The sequence below is a fragment of the Leptopilina heterotoma genome, unplaced genomic scaffold (genome assembly GCF_015476425.1).
Source record: "Leptopilina heterotoma isolate Lh14 unplaced genomic scaffold, ASM1547642v1 Lhet_15, whole genome shotgun sequence".
NCBI lineage: Eukaryota > Metazoa > Arthropoda > Insecta > Hymenoptera > Figitidae > Leptopilina > Leptopilina heterotoma.
In genome coordinates this window covers 1,542,249-1,563,103 of record NW_025110867.1, presented here as the reverse complement: position 1 = coordinate 1,563,103, position 20,855 = coordinate 1,542,249, and the positions used below count along the sequence as shown (strand labels likewise).

At 25.4% G+C, this 20,855-nt stretch overlaps 2 protein-coding genes and 1 long non-coding RNA gene across 4 annotated transcripts in view; 1 reads left to right on the top strand and 2 right to left on the bottom strand.

Moving 5' to 3' along the window:
* Positions 1 to 1,300: 1,300 nt before the first annotated feature.
* Positions 1,301 to 4,788, bottom strand: LOC122498439 (DNA-directed RNA polymerases I, II, and III subunit RPABC2). Its single transcript, XM_043606161.1, has 3 exons — positions 4,534 to 4,788; positions 4,169 to 4,312; positions 1,301 to 1,646 (listed from the first exon to the last, which is right to left on the bottom strand). The coding sequence occupies exons 1-3, from the start codon at positions 4,560 to 4,562 to the stop codon at positions 1,436 to 1,438; spliced, it is 384 nt and encodes a 127-aa protein (XP_043462096.1). The 5' UTR covers positions 4,563 to 4,788; the 3' UTR covers positions 1,301 to 1,435.
* A 3,131-nt stretch (positions 4,789 to 7,919) lies between these two features.
* The window catches only part of LOC122498482 (lutropin-choriogonadotropic hormone receptor), a 71,431-nt gene continuing 58,495 nt past the window's right edge, over positions 7,920 to 20,855 (bottom strand). Inside the window, exons 3-14 of one of the 2 annotated variants that reach the window (XM_043606231.1) lie at positions 20,312 to 20,383; positions 20,089 to 20,157; positions 19,109 to 19,252; positions 18,810 to 18,950; positions 16,326 to 16,391; positions 15,404 to 15,547; positions 14,885 to 14,956; positions 14,476 to 14,768; positions 13,613 to 13,792; positions 10,347 to 10,541; positions 9,094 to 10,147; positions 7,920 to 8,990 (exon numbers count right to left, since the gene is read on the bottom strand). In XM_043606231.1, the coding sequence (XP_043462166.1) occupies positions 8,636 to 8,990; positions 9,094 to 10,147; positions 10,347 to 10,541; positions 13,613 to 13,792; positions 14,476 to 14,768; positions 14,885 to 14,956; positions 15,404 to 15,547; positions 16,326 to 16,391; positions 18,810 to 18,950; positions 19,109 to 19,252; positions 20,089 to 20,157; positions 20,312 to 20,383 (2,785 nt within the window). In that variant the 3' untranslated portion in view covers positions 7,920 to 8,635. The remainder of the gene's footprint in view (positions 8,991 to 9,093; positions 10,148 to 10,346; positions 10,542 to 13,612; positions 13,793 to 14,475; positions 14,769 to 14,884; positions 14,957 to 15,403; positions 15,548 to 16,325; positions 16,392 to 18,809; positions 18,951 to 19,108; positions 19,253 to 20,088; positions 20,158 to 20,311; positions 20,384 to 20,855) is intronic. The other variant, XM_043606233.1, reaches the window with a different exon arrangement.
* Positions 10,437 to 20,855, top strand: part of LOC122498487 — a 139,961-nt gene continuing 129,542 nt past the window's right edge. The window contains exon 1 of the long non-coding RNA XR_006301233.1: positions 10,437 to 10,558. This is a non-coding gene — a long non-coding RNA (uncharacterized LOC122498487). The remainder of the gene's footprint in view (positions 10,559 to 20,855) is intronic.

The following is a 20,855-nucleotide window of genomic DNA, read 5'->3' as shown; positions in this document are numbered from 1 at the left end:
CGAAATCATATGAAATATAATGTAAATCATCAAAATATTGTCGTGTATCCACATTGGCATGAAAACAATAAACCAATTCCATTGTATTCTTTGATCGAGTCGAAGCACAAGTAATATTAAAAATATCAAAAAATTGAACCAAGTGAATAGCGCTCGATGTAAAACGGCCATGGAAGTCAAATAATTTTACATAAGTATCATTAATATTTTAATATTCTATTCTAAAAATTAAAAAAGGAAGTCACATTCTCATTTTTTCACTTTAAACATAACCTCAATGGTAAATTTTGATAACTTTCGTCGATAGATGGCGAAGTCGCTGTTTTAAAAATTAGCGCCAATTTCAAAATTATAGGCTAAAATCTTAAAATAATAATTTTAAATTTAATAAGTTTAACACCTTACGAGGTAGAAGGCTTTAGAAAGCCTAAAAGAAAGGTCTTTTTTCGATACTTTTTTAGATTTATGAAACGAAAAGCTACTTTTTTCTTTATTTTTGGGGGAAATTTGCATCACTTTAAATTCGCTAATAGTTTAAATAAATAAAAAATTGTAATAAATTTTTTTAAAATGATTCAATTTATTCTCAAAAACTTTTGGAAAATCAATGATTTTCACAAAGATTCTTGATCGCAAATCACAAAAGATTTTCGTTAAAATTCTTTGCAAACATTTAATTTTTTTATAAGTACATAATAAAATTTTTACAGAAATTGAATGATTTAAAATATTTCATAAAATTTTTCGAAAAAAAATCAATTTAAAAACTTTTTATAAAATTCTACCGCAAGAATTCAATTATTTTCACAAGCAATAACATTTTTCACGAAAATTCAATTATTTATAAAAATTTAAATAAAATCCCAGGCAAGAATACTATACAATTATTTTCGCATAAATATAATAAAATTCTTCTCAAGAATTTAATTACCTACTTTGAAAAATTTTAATAAAATTCTTCCCAAAAATTCAATGATTTTTATAAATAATAAAATTCTTCTCAGAAATAGAATTATTTTTTTAAAAATTGATAAATTCTTTATAATTAAATTTTAAGAAACATTCAATTATTCAACATATTATTTATTTTTGTATTTAAATAGTTGAATTTCAGTCGAACTATCTAATGAAGAATTGATTTAAAATTTCTTTTAGAAATAACTAAATTTTAAAAGATTTTAATTTTAATCAAATTTTTGTGAATCGACTAAAACAATTTTGTTTATTCGTTAAAATTAATCTACTTTTTGATACTTTTTTAAAATTAATTATTGAGCGTGAAGAATAAGACGAGAAAAAATTAAATTCTAAACAAAGTTTATTTAAATATATTTAAACTAAATATTTATTTTGTGTCTACAAAAATTATAAACATATTCTCACTGTCGGAATGGATCTTAAATTTAAAAGTTAACTTAAAATTATGTTTTCTTTTCTAAAGATCAGTTATAATTAGTTCGTCAATACCCCAATCTTCATAACTGTTATCAGGTAAAAAGCGACGAATGATAATTGGAATTTTTCTCTGCTTTAATTCCTTCATTGCAATTTGTAATGGATCAGTTTCTCCTTCTAATTCGACCATAACCGGAGCGCACATTGCAATTTGCAGGGCTCGCGTTCCTAAAACTCGAGCTCTCTCGTACCTGTTTAAAGAAATATTTATTAATTTAAATTTTTAAAATACAAGTACCCTAAATTATGAAAAATTTTATGAGAAGGATTCATCGATATTTTTAATTATACCAAGAAAATAATTTAAATATTTTACAGAATTATTTTTAAGGTAATTTTCTATAAGGAATTCAATGGTCAAAAAATAAAATATGTCAGAAAATATTTTGAACCTTTTTGAATTTTGATTTTATACTGAAAAATTGGTAGATTTTGAATTTTGCTTTTAGGATGAAAATGCTAAAAAAAATACTATTATTGTTATTCAATTCTTTTATTTGAAAATTTATTTTTCTTTATTTTTCTAACTAATTTCAGACCATAATTTTATCATATTTTTTATATGGGTGATTCTCCAAAAAATCTTATTTTGCATGTAATCAAGATTTTCTAAATAATTATAATCATTTGGGAAAATACCAAGTCATATTTCCCTATTTTATCACTTTTTCTAAATGTTCTGCAAGAAAAAGTTGTAAAATTTTATTGTTTAATACATTTTTAAAATATTTTACTACCTCAAAATCGATTTTCTAACCTGTCATCTAAGTGCTTTTCATTTTTTCAATAGGTAAAACAATTATTTAAAACATGAAAATTGGTACTTTATTAATTTTTTCTAAAAGTTATGATATTTAAGAATAATTTTCAAAAATAAAAATAAAATATGTCGTGTAGTTTTTTTAAATATAGAAAATGAAATTTGTCATGTAGTACCGCGTCATTCCTCTCACTCGTTTAATATTATCCAATATTTTTGCTGTGGGTAGAGATATTGATTAATTATTGTGATCAATATTTAAATTAACATCTCTAATATTAATTTCTTAAGTTACTTTTTAAAAAATGTCATTATTTTGCGTTAAAAAAATTAAAATTGAGACATAAGCAGAGATTCACAACCTAAAGCGTCATTCCTCTCACCCCTAATAAAAACAATATTAATATATATAAATTGATCGCAAATTTTTTTCACATAAAGTTATCCTTTATAAACATGATAGGGCATTCTAAGCTGGAGGAAAATTATTTGTCAATTAAATAAAATTAAAAAATGTTGAAATCGTCATTCCTCTCACCCGTCATTCCTCTCACTTTTTTGAATAAAAATTAAAAATTGATATGATTGTCGGTTGTTTACAAACTGCCAGTGAAAAGTGAACCTAAAATGTATGAAAAATAATTTTTGACAATTGTTTAAAGAGATTTTTGATAACTGTAAGTATTTCAAAATCTATAAAATTTATAGATAATATTAATAAATTATAATTTTTAAATAATTTTTTGTAAATAGAAAAATATATATAATAAAAAACGCCGGCGCCAAATTTTAACCTCTTAATTTTTTTGAAAATTTTAATTTAAAATATATAGTTTAAAAGCTAAAAGTTAGCATGATCATGCTATAGAGGTGGTAGATTTTTGAAAGCTCAATATAATTGACTGCATTAATCCATAAATAATAATTTTTTTTCTTTTCTGTTTGTAACTCACAAAAAGGAGTATTTCGGGAGAATCACCCATATCTTTATAAAAATTATGATCTGAAATTAGTTACAAAAATAAACAAATGAATTTTCAAATAAAAAAATTGAATAATAATAATAATATTTTTTTTAGTATTTTCAGCCTAAGAACAAAGATTTTTTTCGAAAAAATGCTTCAAAAGTTATGAAAATAAATTTTTTTCTGGATTCAAAAACATATATATATGTATATTAACTACAAAATTACGCATGCATTTCAAAATCTACAAAATTGTTCAATAAAATAAAAATTCAAAAAGGGTTAAAATATTTTCTGACCGATTTTATTTTATGACCATTGGATTCCTCACAAAAAATTACCTTAAAAATAATTTTTTGGAATATTTAAATTATTTTTTTAGCAATTTTTCAAAAGTTGATAAATCCATTTTTCAAAAAAATTCAGATAAACACATATTCAAAATATTAAAATTCCTAAAAATCGATTTATTATTGTTCAATTTAAGAAAAAAAAATGTACTGTACCAGAGAATTTTAAATTTAAAATTAAAAAATATTTTGGCCTAACCTTGATGATTTTTAGGATAATTTAAATTTTTTTATTAGAAGAAACTACCAAAACCTTTAAATTCCCTTATTACAATAGACTTTAATTACAAACGTTTAAATACGTTTTACAAGCGTTTTAAATAAAAAAAAATATTCAAAAATGAATAATTTATTACAATTTTTTTACATTAAAGTTAATTGTAATGGTTATATGAGAATTGTCATTTGTTTAAATTTTTCGAAATTACAAAATTTGGATTTATCAGGTTTTGAAAACTTACTCCTCAATTATGTGTGTTAAATGTAAATTTGAGGTTATGTTTAGATTACTTTTATTTAAAGGTGCGTTTAAAAACATTTACGTTCGAGGAACGTTTCTAAAAGGTTTCATATCTGCCAAACTCGAAAAATAGATAAATCCTCGACAATTGGTACGTTTACCCTATAAATTTACTTACTTTGTCATATATTTTGTTGTTATTCGTTTCGACGTTTCAACACCTCCAGAACCATCTTCTCCTCCTGCGGTAAGTAATTCAAAAGTTTCTCCTTCATCCTCCTTATTCTCCAATTCAATATCATCCTCAAAATCGTCAGCGATACTAAAAAAAAACAAAGGTTTCTATTAATTAAAAACAATTGCTTGCTAATCATTAAGAATTCTTCAGTTCAACAATTTTATAGATCTTCATCGAAATGATATGTTTTATAACAAACTTTTGAATTGGTATTGTTTATAACGAATTCTTGAAATGGCACAGTTTTTCTCCAAGCCAGCGAAATATCTAATTGCAAAAAAAAAACGAATAATGAAATAACTTACTCGTCAGCTTCGAATTCCTCGTCAGACATTTTTTGAGGTTAGAAAATGTGATTGATTTTTAAGAATAAGTCACTTGAGTTAAAAACACTTTATTAATGGACAATTATTTACAAATATGAAACAATAGTTACAAAATTTTCGATATATTGTTATTGTAAACAAAATAGTCACTAATTTTTTACTAAAATTAAAAAAATTACAGAGCAAGTTAACAAATACAACAAATTTACTTGACCAGTAACTTTCGCTCTCTAGTAGACAAACTCGGAACTAATTTTACCGCCACGCATGCGTCACAGATTTAACGGTTCGCGCGGGAAAAATCTAAACTTATAATGTGATTTAAAATGTTATGAAAACAGTTTTATAATAATAATAATAATAATATTAATTCTGATAACATTAATAATAAAAATAATAATATCTATTAATTACAATATGAATAATTAAAATTACATATTATCAATTATAATTATTAATTATAATAATTATAATTATAATTATTAATTATAATAATTATAATTATAATTAATTTAAATAATTAATATTAATTATAATTATAATATAATGTTTAATTAATTAAAATAAAATTGTTTTTAATTTTGTCTTTAGTATATTATGTGTACAATAAAAAATTTAACGGACATTTTTCTTGAAAAATAAGATCAGTATATTTTTTGAATAGTTGACATTACAATATGATGTTTAATAATAATAAAAGTACAGCTAATTTGACTTAGAAATTTATAACGGGAAATGTTACATATACGGGATTATAATTTTTATAAATTACTCTTATATACTGTACATTATGTAATAATACTCATTTTTCACTCGTCTTTAACTATTTTGCACTTTATTTTCTTAAAAAAGAAATTATAATTAAAATTAATAACAATAAAATTTTGCTATACTTTTCGTTATAAACAAAATAGTTTTTGAATAACTATATAAAAATAATGGAATTTTGAATTTACAAACTATTTTTTTATTGACAAGGTAAATGAATTTATATAATTTTCAATTTCAAACTTTTGAATTTAAAATTTAAAACAAAGATATTTTGTTAAATAAGAATATTTTTTCATCTTGTTTTTAAGTAAATAAAATTTTGTTAAAAACGATTATTTTTTATTTGTTTGAAAAATTCCATTATTAATATTTTCGTATCTGTATAAATGTTTTTTTTTTTTAATATTTATATAATATTCTTAATATTTTCCTACAAATAATATTATTATTGTATTATTATTATTATTTGTAGGAAAATTTTACAAGATTTGCTTTTTCTTAAAATTTGAGAAAACGTTAATACAAACTTTTGGCGAGAGAAATAAATATTTTTAGATTTCAGTTTTTTTAAATACAAGGCACGTAAAAATATCGAATTTTTCAATATTTACAGAAATTAATTTTTTTTCTTTTTACATCAAATTCTATACTATAATTTTTTTCATGACATATTCGACTAAATACTGACGAAATATTATATAATATACTCTAAAATCATTTCGACTGAATAAATACACTAGGAACTAATTTGCAATTTACTATTATTATATGTACTAAATTAACAATTAACAGCCTCTTATTATTACAATAAAAAGTTTTCTACGGCTTTTTTTTCTTATCTAATCGCAATAAATATAAAATATTTCTAAATGTATATATATTAGTCGTTTAAAAAAATGAAGTTACATTTTTCTAATATCAACATATTTTAAAAATAATCCACCTTCAACGAAATTTTTTTTTAAATTTATTTTCGATATTTTGATAAACGTAAACTTTCTGATTTTTTTAAATAAAATGAACATATTTTTTAAAATGTGAGTTTTGGTGGTAAAAACGCTTCGGCTATATGAAAGGAAATTATTTAAAAAATTATTTAAAAAAAGTAAAAAAAGACCTTTTGAAATTACCATCTCAAGTAATAACTATTTTCAATATGGTTTAATAATAAAAAACACATTCCAATTGATAAAAAATAAAATTATAATTATAAAAATCTGATTTTAATAATATTACTATATCACGTATATTATTAAACAATATAATATAAAAAATTGAAGGTGGAAAAATTCTTATTACTTATTTATCTTAAAAATTTACAATACTTTATATACATTACTCTTCTTATATTCTAGTATATTATATAAATGCAAATTTTTTATTTAAAAAAAAAAGTTTCTCATAAAAAGAAAACCATTATTTTGAGTAGAGACAATATATAAATATATTTTAAATAGAATTTAATGATTATTTTTTTGTCTTTGGTAAGCCCTCAGGTTTAGGCCTAAAGCACATTAATATCGTAAGTCTTAAGAACGAGAGAGAAAAGAACAGAACTATCTTCCATTTTTTTCTATCTCATGTCAAAAATTTTTACCTCTTATATGTCTTACGATTTCAATGCTTTTAATGCCTTCTGTTTTCCCATATTTGTAATTATAATTGTTAGTTAATTTTACTAAAATTATACGTATATAAGTTTATAAATATATATATGCAAAATATATTATTTCATAGTGAATGAGTATTTTCATTGCCGCGGAATTTTAAATCTTAATACGTAAAATAAAGGAAAAAAAATTGCAATATTTATAATATATCACTTCTTTTGTCCATTCACTTTCAAATACATATTATACATCTCACGTGTGAGAGAAAGAGAAAGTGACAAAAAGTGAAATTTTTTATTATTGTTATTGTTATTCCAATTTGGCTGGAGAAAAATCAGGTTGTTTCGCATTTTTGATTGGTTACTATATGAAAACTGTATAATTGACGACCAATCAAAAATGAGACAACCTTCATTTATACTGTGCGCGCGCCATTCTTGTTCATGTGTCATGGAGGAAATTGAAGTGTTAAATGTGGTATTTTTTTGTCTTATAAAAAAGTATAATTTGTGAAAAATTAATAACGAAGTGACGATTATTTGTTGTTCTGACAGTCGGCAACGCCTAAAGTCATTTAAGAAGGTAAAAAAATGCACTCTGGAGAAAGATTTTAAACATATAACCTATAAATTTTTGTTATTTGCAGCACCAATTTTTACTTATTCCTTAGGTTTGTAGTTTTCATTATTTCTATTTTTCAATAATCGCAATATAAAAGTTTTGTTTTTATACATAAATTTAAAAATATGACGCATTATGACTATCGCATTTACGCATTCACCATGACACCCAAATGGTAGTAATACTACCCCCAAAGCACCGAAACTTCCCTAAAAATTTATTAAATATTTACTTGCAATGTTCGGAATATATAATTGCAATGTTTATTGAAAGTTTTGTAACGATTTAAATGTCCCGATTATAATTATAATTATAATTAGGCGAAAATGTAATTTAAATGTTCAGGAAAGTTTCGCGCTAAACATTTATTTAATCGGGACATTTAAATCTTTACACAACTTTCAATAAACATTGCCATTACATATTCCGAACATTGCAAGTAAATATTTAATAAATTTTTAGGAAAGTTTCGGTGCTGTGGGGGAGCTGACAGAAACTATAGCAACTTCTGTAAAAATTGCTTTCGCTAATAAAAGCAACTGAATAATAAATTTAGTGTTAAAACTATTGTCAACTAACCTAATAAGTGACAAATTTGGAAAAATGAAATTTTCAACATAACCCCAAATGTAAAGAGTGTAGTTTGTTTCCTCTTTAAAATTGTTCAATTATCAAGATAGCGATGTCATCTATTTAGAAAGGTAACTTTTCCCTCTTTGCTAATTTAATTTTCCCTCTAGGAAAGTTTAAATTTAATGTCTGAATGTAGTAGAACTTAACCCACTGGATAATTACTTTAACACTCCATTTTCCTCCATGCTGTTACGAAACACAAAAACGAACACAAAAGATACTTTTAAAATTCCTTTTGAATCAAAATCATGAATTAAATTAATATACATTCGTGGTAACTTTTTGGAACATTTGAAACGGATAAAATTTCCGGAATCCGGAAAAACGGACCATTTTCTGATTTTCTCGAAAAAGGGAAGAAATTAATTCTAGAGAGAAAAGTCTAAAGAAGTTTGAGTATATAATGACAGTCTTCAAAATTATCATCGTCTCTAATGATGAGAAACTCAAGATTCAGGTGTCTCGTTTGCGAGAGCATTTTCCTCTTCTTGCTGATCGCTCATTTCAGCCGCCGAGGGAATAGTGGCAAGTAATCTAACGGCAAGTCTCCCAGGAGAACCGGGTGGATCAGGTTCCTGGAAAGCTAATTGCCTCGTCAATCGGGGTTTCGGTCTTGGTGGACGTTGAGTACTTCGGCAATTTAATTCAAGAGATGCGCTCGACCTAGACATTCGCCACGTGCTCGTACTTGCTGTCGTTCCCGATCCCGACGAATCATTACGTGATGAACTTAAGTTCGAATCCTGAGATGGTTTTCTCGTTATCAGCCATGATGAGGCTCTTCTGTTCGGATCTAGTAATCTGAATGGGATAATTTCTGATTAAAATTACAAAACTATTTTTTTACATATAATAAATCCAGAAAATGTTTATAATTCGGGAATTATGGAAACGAAAGAAGTACCTCAAAGGAATTCCACAATGATGAGCCTGCCTCCAGGAGTCGGATCTGGATGATGAGTAATTCTCGCTTGATGAAACGGAACAGGCACGTTTATGTTGCTTCTGTTGGATTTCGGCAATCTGATAGGCGTACTGATCGCTCCTCACATGACGTTGTCGTTGATTTCTCGAACATGGTAAAAGAAGTTTTGCACCCCACCATCGACCAGTGCACTGATTGCGATTCACAATTCTCGAACCGCAAACACATTGCGGTGGATTCTCCCTCGAGTGTCTATCGACAAGACTGTTTGTATGAGCCGGTGTTTGACGATTACTGAAATTTGAACTGTGTCTACACCTGCCGATTCCTCTGGTGACTCTGGACTCCTCAATAGCCTTGCAGATGAGGACACAATCCTTTTTGAATTGTTTTGTGAGTATCGCGTAGAGAAATGGATTACAACAGGAATTTAGTGGAAGGATAAAGACAGCAAAAACTTTTGCCTGACCCAAAGAGACGAGTTGAAGTCCAAAGGCTGCTGTTAGAGAGAAGAAGGCAATTGGCGACCAACAGAGGAAATCTGTGAAGACCAAGAGTGCCATTCGTTTGGCTATTCTCGAATCATTGGAATTCCACGCCTGGGAACCACGAATTGCGCAGTACATCTTCAAATAGCAACCCATTAGAATGAGAAAGGCGACTCCATTGATCAGCATCAGGAAGACCACGTAGCTGAGCGATGCAGTGCCGGTCGTTTCAAATGGAAGACATATGGCGAATTTTCGATAATCCGAGACCCCGAGGAGTGGTAGTGTTGCCATTGACAGAGCGAAACCCCAACCTACAGTCATTATGTAACCCGCGTGCTTCAAGGAGAGACGTTTATTCAAGTGCATTGCGTGAGTGATTGCGTAGTTTCGCTCGAGAGTTATCACCGCCAGTGTGTAGACACTCAATTCAGAGCTGAGGACTCCCAGAAATCCTGCCAATTGACATCCGGCTGACATTTGCCACGGGATGGCGTACTTTCGAAATTCACCCAGAGTCGACGCGTCCACCACAGCCAACAAACCTGAAATCATTTTCCCAATATTCACACTTTTTCGAATTTAGAGTTTGAGAGGAAAGTCATTAGACTTTCCTCCCAAATTCTAAATTCCAAAAAGTGCGAAATCCTTTTCTCTAGATAAAAACTTGAGAATTCTAGTTTAATACGATTTAGCCCTTTAACAGTTCGAAATGCAAACAAATAATAAATGTTCTTTTCTCACCCAGGTAGATGCCCATGAAGAAGTCAGCAGCAGCCAAATTACAGACGAGAAATCTGGGAACATCCATTTTGCTGCGGGAGAAGATTAACACGAAGACAACGGTTCCATTTCCAAGCAGAGCGAAGAGGAAGACAACCCACACGCCACATCGCAGCGTCCACCAGTCGAACAAATCCTCGCAGGGCAGAAACGGACCTAAGGGAATTTTAATGGTAAGTAAATTTTAATAAAGATTTTAAGACAGAAATTGATGTCATGACATCAATTAAGATTGGAACAAAACTGCAGTTTTGTTCCAATCTCTGATGTTAGACAAAACTAAACTCCAATATATAAACACTTCAGAAAAAGGTTCTTTTTTTAAAATCTGAGCTAATGCCTTAATTGATCAAATGACAGTTGAATGGTCAGGAAAAAAAATATGAACAGTGGGAAGAAATACAGTGTCTTGGACATTTTTATTTAATTCACAATTAATAAAAAGTAGCCACAGCCGATAATCAGCTGGAGATGAAAAAATATTTTTTTGAGCGAATTTTATCTTCTGTTTACTAACAATTGTTAGTCAAAAATTTTTTACTGTTCCCAAACTATTGCTAGAACAATTCCAATTATAATATCTGGGTCATCGAAATTAATTTAATTCACAATTCATAAAAAGTAACCACAGCCGATAATCAGCAGAAGTCAGAAGATGAAAAATTACTTTTTGAGCGAACTTTATCTTCTGTTTACTAACAGTTGTTAGTACAAAAATTGTTTACTGGTTCTAAATTCCATACCTTTTTCAGGTTATACCTTTTAACCTTTCATACTATTTAATAAATCTCTTATTCTATTTAATTTAAAATACAATTAACTAAAAAATGTGAGTTTTAATTTTATTAAATTAAGTAGACATTAATTATTATCAATTTTTAATTAAAAATAAAATTGTAAAAATTAACTAAAAAATGTTGTCGAGAATAGTAGAATGTAGCGAGAATAATATAATAATAATAATAATTTATATAATATAATATTGATAATAATAATAATTTATAATAATAATTTGAGTACTTTTCTTACAACAACTCAAAAACACTCCAATTTTTTGTATAAATTAAAAAAACTACCCTTAAGAGGATAAACTCAGACTTGAAAGGAAAAAATAAAAAAAAGATTAACTTTACCCTAAAATTTTTTAACGGAAGCCTATATTTCAGTATTTATATTTTAACAACTCTAAAAAGCATCGGAATTGCTTCATCACCCACCAATTTTTTTTATATAAAAAAACTACCCTTAAGGGAGAGTGACACCTTTGACCCGAAAAAAAATTGATTTTATTTTTTTTTTGCTTAAACGATACTTTATGAGGTGTAGAATAGAAATTATATCATAAGAAGTAATTTCGAAGTTATTTTATGTGAAAAAAATCGAAATCTGTAAAAGGTGTCCAAGAGCGCTTCGAGTTCTTTTTAGCGCCATTGGCTATTTTTTCTTTTATCGTAGCAGCTCAAGAATACTGAAGGCAGCTTCAAATTGCTCTAAAGGATGTAAATGAAGGAAATATTAATGTAGAAAGTCACTTATATGGTGCAGACATCGTAGATTAACAGTGGTTTCATTTTTCATGTTTTCACATTACATAAGTTTAAATGCGTTTTTCTCGAAATGACATTTTTCAAAACGGTGGGCAGTCTAGCCAGAACAGTTTTGATCGGATTCAATTTAGCCAAAGTTTTTTTTGTTCGTCATTTACTAATGCTTTCGAGTACGTAGCGGATTTTTTTTTGGTTTGTTTGTTTTTTTGGCAATATATATTTTGAAAAAATTTCGCTCTAAAAATTGACTTTTTTCATCAAACAGCTGCCAAATACACAAAAATTAATATTTTTAAAATATCCTACGTACTCGAAAGCTAAATCCAGGGTGTCCAGTAAAAACATAAAATAAAATTACCGTACATTTCCAGTTTTATACAAAATTCCCGAATTTTTTTGCGTAGGTATATTATTCCATTATTTTTAAATTTTGTTATAAAAAACGCCTATACATCATAAGAAAGTAATCTAATTGTTACATTTTTATATCAAAAGTCTTATTTTTTCAATAAATTGGTAAGTATTAAAATTTTAACACCCATAAAATTTAACTGTGGGTGTCTAGCGAAGAGCGCGAAAATTTTGAAGATTTATATATATTTATAAGATAAATTTATGTAAATAATTTTATATGGTTACAAGGCTCGAACCAGTTAAAGAATTTATTTTTCGACTATTCTTCAATTAAATATATTATATTAGAAAATAAAATAATTTTTAAAAAATATTCAATTAAACTTTTTGAAAACAATTAATTCTACAGAATTGTTAATTAAAAATATGAAAAATTCAAATTCTTAAGGTCATTAATTTGCAAACATTTCAATATTCAATTATTTATAAAAATTCATGCAATAAAATTGTTGAAAATAATTGAATTTCGGAGAAGAACTTTATTATTTATAAAGATAATTGAAATTTTGACGAGAATCTTTCAAAATTTTGAAACATAATTGAATTTCTGCGAAGAATGTAATTACTTTTAAAAATAATTGAAATTCTGCAATAATTTGTAACTTCTCAAAAATTCTCCAAATCATATCGTACAATTTACGGGTTTTTCGTACTTTTTCAAAAATATTTCGGACCTTTTTTAAAAAAAAACTTTCTTTTACGGTATTTAAACAGGATCTAGTTTGATTCCTGTGCTTAAAATTTCCAGTGGCTGAAAAAAATCCCGTATATTCCGTTACATTTCCCGCACCAAAAAATTTCCCGTACAATTCCCGCTTTTCACGCATTTCCCGAACGCTAGACGCACCCTGTAATCTTTTATTTCATTTTTCTTTACTTTCAATTTTGAATTTGTACATTTAAGGGTAGTTTTTTCGATTTAAAAAAACAGAGGGTGATGGAACAATTCTGACATTGTTTCTGAGTTGTTATAAGAGAAGTGCATAGATTTATTGTTCTGGTTTGCAACACAATCTGTTATTTAATTTTTTTTTACTTTAAACTTTGAATTTGTACATTAAGGGTAGTTTTTCGATTTAAAAAAACAGAGGGTGATGGAGCAATTCTGACTTTATATTCGTTTTCAGCGGGTAAAAATACTATAAGACATGTAGGTCTGGTTCGATAAACCGACCACTTTTATTTTTTTGTTTGCCTGTGTTAATTATTCTTTATATTTGTCATATATGAAAAATTTATTTGGTTGTCAAATTCTAATGTACTCACCAGGTTGTGGTAAACACTGAATCTGCTGAGAATGCATATTTTGACTGAGTAGCGTTCGTCCATCGTGTTCCTCAAAGTAGTCATCGACGTACGAGGGCAAATTTCCCGGATACGTAAAATCTGAACCAAAGTTATCCAGAAGTTCATTTATTTGTGATCCAAATTTGCTGCTCAAGTTATCTAGAAAATTTTATCACTTCAGTGCTGCAAAGTCTTGTGGTTGAACATAAAAACTTTTCTTTTTTTTTTTTTTTGTTTCTACAAACCCAAAACCGTTTTAGAATATGTCTTCTCTTCTTTTCTGAGAAAATTTTTTAAAAATTTCCGCGATTCTTTTTTTTAAATAGTGAACTATTTGCAGCATTTCAGTGTTTTGGAAGTGAAAGCAAGAGCAAAGTTTGAGAAATTTTAAACTTGTAGTAGACCACACGATAAAGAGGGAATCATAAATCATTGAGAAGCGACAGAAAAGAGAAAAGCACATTCATCGTTTTAAAATTTTCACTAGAGAAATATTAATCTTCGATTTCAAATTTAATATTGATGATTATTGGTTAATTGTTAGTTGGAAATCAAAGATGGTTAGTCTAAAAATTGTTGCATAAAAATGAAGAATATAGGGAAAATTTTTTTGTATTTCATGGAAGAATTATAAATTTAGTTTTTAATTTTTTCTTTAGGTTTTATTTTCATGAAATACATAAAAATTAAATAGAAAATGTTAAATACACTAAAAAAACTGGTTTACTTGAAAACGAAATAGATTAGAAAATTTTTACTTTTAAAAGTTTTTAAAAATTTATAATCGATTAAAAGTTATTTTTTTAAAAATAGTTGTACAAAAAAAAATTCAATCTACTCACGTAGTTGAGGCCAGACGTCTGTTAAACTCGAATTCCAAAGGCTCATATCAAATTCATTGTCAGTGGGAAATAGAACTGATTCCTCGACTGGAATTTTCGTTATACTTTCTTCTAATTCAATTGACAAAAATGAACAACAATGATAAGCGTACGATAATACCATTGTTTTGACTTTGGGAAATTTTTCCGGTGATGGAAATTCCCTTAATTCAGGATTATTAAATGTTTTCAAATGCAGTAGACCAGCGAGACCTGCTATTGGCAATGTTGGAAAAATATTGTTTCCCAAGTTTCTGCAAGAAAAAAGAAAATTTCAGCTTATATGACTTTTAGTTTTATGATTTATATATTATATAAAACGAAGATAAATTTATCATTTTCTTTCTATTGAAGGGAGAAAATTACTCACAAGTCTTCCAAATGTTTTATCTCCTTAAATGCATCGGGATGAATGTATTCGATATAGTTACTTTCTAAGTCTCTAAAAATAATGTCAAATTATTAATTTTATTAGTCGGAATAATAAAGTCCTTGTAATTTTAGCGTCGGAAAATGTTTATTATTTTTAAAAATAAAAACCAAAGAGAATTGGGAAAAAATTCTCCCAAGTTTTTAAGTTTAAAAAAGTACTTCTTTATTTCCCTAGGAAAATAAGAGAAGTGCAATTAGTGATTTTTTTATCTCTATAATCTCCGTTTTCGACGCTTAATTCAGGGACTTGAAAAAAAAGCAAAAAATGTTAATTAATTAATTAACTAAATACTCATTAGTAACGAAATGTTATTAATAATAATTATTATTATTGTACTTAAATAATAATAATTATTATAATAGTATTTATTTTTATTAATAAAGTATAGTGAAATCTGCTAAAATTGAGTTAGATTGGTTTGTTTTTTCTAAAAATATTGTCTTTGGAAATACTTACAAAACTTGTAAACGATTTAATCCTGCGAAAGCATCGTGTGGAATAATTTTTACATTATTATTTGATAAAAGTAAATCGTGAACGTTACTCAGGCCCTCGAAAGGCTTTCCATATAAAGATGAAATCATATTGCTCGTTAAATCTCTAAAAGACGGAATAAAATTCAAAATTATTTATAAATTTACAATTATTTACATAATTTATATAAATTATCGAGAATATTAACAAATTATAAATTAAATTAGAATTATAATTGAAATTAGAATTAGAATATGAAAACTATAAATCAAATTAGAATTACAATTTGGAATTGGTGCTAGAATTTGAATCAAAATTATAATTAGAATTAGAATTAAAATTAGAATTTGACATTAATAAAATTGTAATTAGAATTATAAATTAAATTAGAATTAGAGTTTGGAGTTAAAATTAGAATTAGAAATTGGAATTGGCATTAGAATTTAGAATTAGAATATTATATTATAATTAGAATTCGGAATTAGAAGTAGAATTAGAATTAGAATTGAAAGTAGTATTAGAATTGAAAGTATTATTAGAATTGAAAGTAGTATTAGAATTAGAATTCGGAATTAGAATTCGGAATTAGAATTTTAGAATTAGAATTATAATCAGCATTATAATTAGAATTTGGAATTACAATTCGGAATTAGGAGTAGAATTATATGCACAATTAAGTATTTAAATTTCCATTAAAATTTAATTGTCTTTTTAATTAAAAATTATTATTTTTCTTCCTAATTTAAATTTTACTTTTAATTATATAAGAAAATAAAAAAAAAATAAGAGAGAAAAATTTAAGATTATTTAGAAAGAAGTTTTTGCTTAATTGTTGATTATTGCGTAACAAGAAAAAATTTACAACTGAAAAATAATGTAACAGTAAATATCTCCACATACTTACAAAACCCGAAGGTCGTGACAGTTTTTTAAGTCGGGCACTTCCGTTAGACGATTGGACTTTAAATCTCTAGAACAAATAACAATTTCCAGTGACAATTTTTCCAAAATGAATAATATATTTCAATCAATAGAAAGTAATATGGAAACTTTTTTATTTTCTTCCTCATTTTTTGATTACAAAAAAATTTTTAAATTTAATTTTCAAAACTTTGTTAATTTTACTAATTTTTAATTATTAATAAATATAAAATTATTATTAAAAATGTTCACTAATAATGATTATTTATTAATAAATAAATTAATTAATTAATAATTCATGTATTTATTAATTTAATTTAATCTGAAAACATTTTAAAAACTTTTAATTGAAGTGAAAAATTGTCTTCGCATTTTTAGACATTAAAAGAAACTTCTTAAAAAACTTTTTTTAGAGAAAACAGAAGTTTTACTTAAAAGTTTTCTTAGTTAATGAAAATGTAGTAAATAAAAATTTATTAAGTAAAGATTTAGTAATTAAAAATTGAGTAAATAAAAATTGAGTAAATAAAACTATAGTAAAATAAAAATACTTATTGTGAATAAAAATTTGATTAATAAAAATTGAATAATTGACAAATGTAGTAAATTTAAATTTAGTAAATTAAAATTTAGTAAAATAAAATTTAGTTAATTAAAATTTAGTTAATAAAAACTGAATAACAGGCTTCGCACTCATCTACTAAAACCTACTATTTACTATTTTTTTTCGTTATGCTACTAATTGATTCAATTATTTTCAAAAAATATTCCAAATTCAATAGGATTTTCAAAAAAATCTCGAAAAAATCAATTATTTAACAAAATTTTTATACAATTCTTCACAATAATTTTAATACTTTCACTAATAATAACATTTTTCATAAAAATTCAATTTTTTAAAAAAAATTTTCGTAAAATTCTAAACAAGAATTCAATTATAATTATAATTATAATTATAATTATTCAATTATTTCACAGAATTAAATTCTGAGGAGGTTCTGCGTCGTGGAGCGAAAGCTAAAAAATTTTTATAAAATATTATTTTCATGATCAGACGAATAAAATGACAAAATATACATCTTGGACTATTTAAATTGACACTGATCAACAACTTTTACATCTTATTTTATAAGAATTCAATTATTTTCGTGAATAATAAAACTCATCGAAGAATTTCAATTATTTTTGATACTATTTTAAATAAATTAATCAAAAAATTTAATTATTTTTACAAATAAAGTTTTCCACAAGAATTCAATACTATTTAAAATAAAATGTTCATAATATTTATTAAATTTCGAAAAAATTAATTATTTAAAACAATTTTTATAAAATTCTTTGGAAGAATTTAATTAATTATTTACAAAAATATTAGAATTTTTCACAGGAATTCAATATTATTGTTAAATATTTTAATAAAATTGTTCGAAAGAAATCAATTATTTTAAATACAATTTATTTTTATTAAATTTTTTTGAAATAATTAAATTATTCTTTTAGATTTTAATAAAATTCTTCCCAACAATTCAATTATATTTATAAATAATTCTTTGAAAGAATTCAATTATGTTGATAAATAACAAAATTATTTCTGAAAATTCAATTATTTTTAGGCATTTTAATAAAATTCTTTGCAAAATTTAATTATTTTCATAAATAACAATATTCATCACAAGAATTCAATTATTTTTAAAAGTAATAAATTTCTTCTTGGAAATTCAATTATTTTCAAAAGTTCTAAAAACATCGTTCGCAAGAATTCAATTATTGTCAAAAATTTTAATTGAGTTCTTTGTAAAATTTAATTATTTTTAAAAACTTTTCGGAATTCAATGATTTTCAATATCTACTATTATCTACTATTTTCATAAAATTTCCAAATAGAATTCAATTATTTAAAAAAATTTTGTAAAATTCTTCGTAAGAATTCAATTCTTTTCATGAAGAATACAAATTTTTGAGGAATTCGATTATTTAAATTAGAATTTGCATAAAATTAGTCGAAAGAAATGAACTATTTAAAAATTTGTATATAATCTTTCGCAATAATTCAATTATTTTTATAAATATTTAAATTCTTTCATGAATAATAAAATTCTTTGCAGGAATTTAAATTTATTAGCAGGATAAGAAGGAAGTAAATATTTTTGATGAAAATTAGGAAAAAGTCAGGAAAATAAAAAATATGGAATGGAATTTTTGTCAGTTTTGTGAAGTGTCTAATAAAACAAGTTTTCTTGGTCGTCAAGTTTAATATTTCAATAGCTACTTTTTTACTACTTATTTTTTAGTTTGAAAGATATTTTTTGCTACTTTTTTAAAATTAATTATCGAGTGCGAAGTCTGTGAATAATTAAAAATTCAGTATTTAAAAAAAATAGTAAGTAAACATTTTTCTAATGTAAAAAATAAATTTTTTAATAATTTACATTTTCTAAAAAGCGAAAAGATTCTAAAATTGACTCACAAACTCTTAAGTTTTGGACAATTTTGGCAGAGTTTTTCCGGAACAGATTGAATTTGAGCTCGATCGAGTCGCAACACTTCCAAGGCTGCAGTTTCATTTAAAACGGGGAATTCAATAAGTTCCTTTACATTGGAGAAAATTCTAAAAGAAATGAAATACAAATTCTTAGTCAGATTTTTATTTTTAGCGAATCTCAATGTCGTGTGAGATATTTCGTTATTTCATTCATTTCATTCGCTTTTCTCTCTTTCTCTCTCTCACTCTTTATTTCTTTTTTTCTTTTTTTTTTTTGCTCTTACAATTTTCGAAGTCGTGCAAGATTCTGAAAAGTGTGCTCGTGAATTTCTCTTATGGGATTTCCACGAAAATCTAAAGACACCAGGTACACAGTATTTTGTAAATCATTCGCTTCCAGCCGCTGTATCCTATTATTTGATAACGATCTGAAAAATTTAGGCAAAAAAAAAATTAACTTTACCCGAAAAGAATCGTATATCTGATAAATTTTTGTTTTGTTTGTTAAAGTAATTTATCCCTTGTGCTTTATCTTGTTTTTTTCTTTTTAGGCCTTGGATCGACTTTGAGAGGTGAAAAAAGTCGATTTTATGAATAAAAACTTTCAGTGTCAATTAAAATTCAAAAATTTAATTTGAAATCTAAAAAGCAATTCTAAAGATTGACAATTTTTCGACATTCAATTCTTTTTGAGACTCCTTAACAAAAATTCTTTTCTAAGTCAATTATCAATGTCCCTAAATTTAGCGTCGAAATTGTCACTTTCCCCTCTTTTATTTACCTAGGGAGTTAATAATTTTTCATAGTATTTCTTTAGTATAAAATCTTTCAAAAAACTTGTCTTTTCGATTTTGCGAAAAAATTTTATTTCGACGCTCAGCGTTACGACGCTAAATTCAGAGACCTAATAAATCAATAATTAACAGAAAGTTCTTTGAAATTCACAATTATTTAAATTTTAAATGTACAAAAATTCAACTTTTTGTAACAATTGCAACTGCAAATCTTTATGAATTTCTTTTTTTTTGAAATTATTAAAAAATTAAAAATACATAACAAGAAAAACAAATAATTGAGTTTTAAATATATTTAAAAATAATTCTTAAAAGATCCAAAGTCTGGTTACTCGAAATTTTTCCCCGTCGCGTTTATTTCCAATTTTTAAAATAATGTTTTCATTCGATTGGAAAAATTGTTTAAAATGTGTTTAAAGTCTTTTTTCTCTTTTTTTTTTATTTATAGAGTAAATTTAGTGATTACTTACAAGTCTTCTAAAAATGGCAGTAAAGCAATTGCCTTTGGAATCTCTAGTAACTCGTTGTCATCGAGTTCTCTAGAAAAGGAAATATGATTTTTTTATATATAGAGTTTAAATCTTTAGTTTTGAATATTCAAATTTAGGGGTATTATAATTTTTAAAAATTTTTTAATGAGAGAAAGAGGAGGGGGAGGGGGGTAAAATTAAAAAAATAGTGAAGAATACTCACAGGACTTTAAGATTTGTTAGATTTGTAAATGCATTGACATCAATGGATCTGAGATGATTGCGTCGAAGTAACCTGAAAAATACCTCTCATACATATTAAATTGTCTCTTTATCCTTTTTTGTCCCTATAACTTTAAAAGACTGCATTGCTATCCTATTATGTAATACACACGAATCATCAATCTTTTTTCCACGAATTTTCAAATTTCAAGGCATTTTTCGCTCCCTTATTGTACAATTTGTTTTTTTCGCTTTAGTTTAGTTTTCTTTAGTAATATCAGAATAAATACTTCTTCCCACCCCTCTAATAAAAATTTAAGCTAAAAAGCATAAAATTTCGAACAGAAACTGCTAATAAGCAAAAAGAAAATAAAAAATTATTAAAAGGGGAAAAAATGAAAATTTTCCTCAAATTTGTAATTTAGAAAAATGGAAAACAAAGTGAAAAATAGAAATTAAAAGGAAATTATGTATAGAACAAAAAGTAACTATAAGAATTTAGAAAATAAAAATTTTAATAGCTGTTTTTGTTAAAAAAAACTTAT

Coding starts and splice junctions, on each gene's coding strand:
- LOC122498439 (XM_043606161.1), bottom strand. CDS start 4,562: ATGTCTGACGAGGAATTCGAAGCTGACGA. Junction 4,313..4,533: donor GAGGAATTCGAAGCTGACGA/GTAAGTTATTTC, acceptor GTTTTTTTTTAG/TATCGCTGACGATTTTGAGG. Junction 1,647..4,168: donor ACAACAAAATATATGACAAA/GTAAGTAAATTT, acceptor TTCTTTAAACAG/GTACGAGAGAGCTCGAGTTT.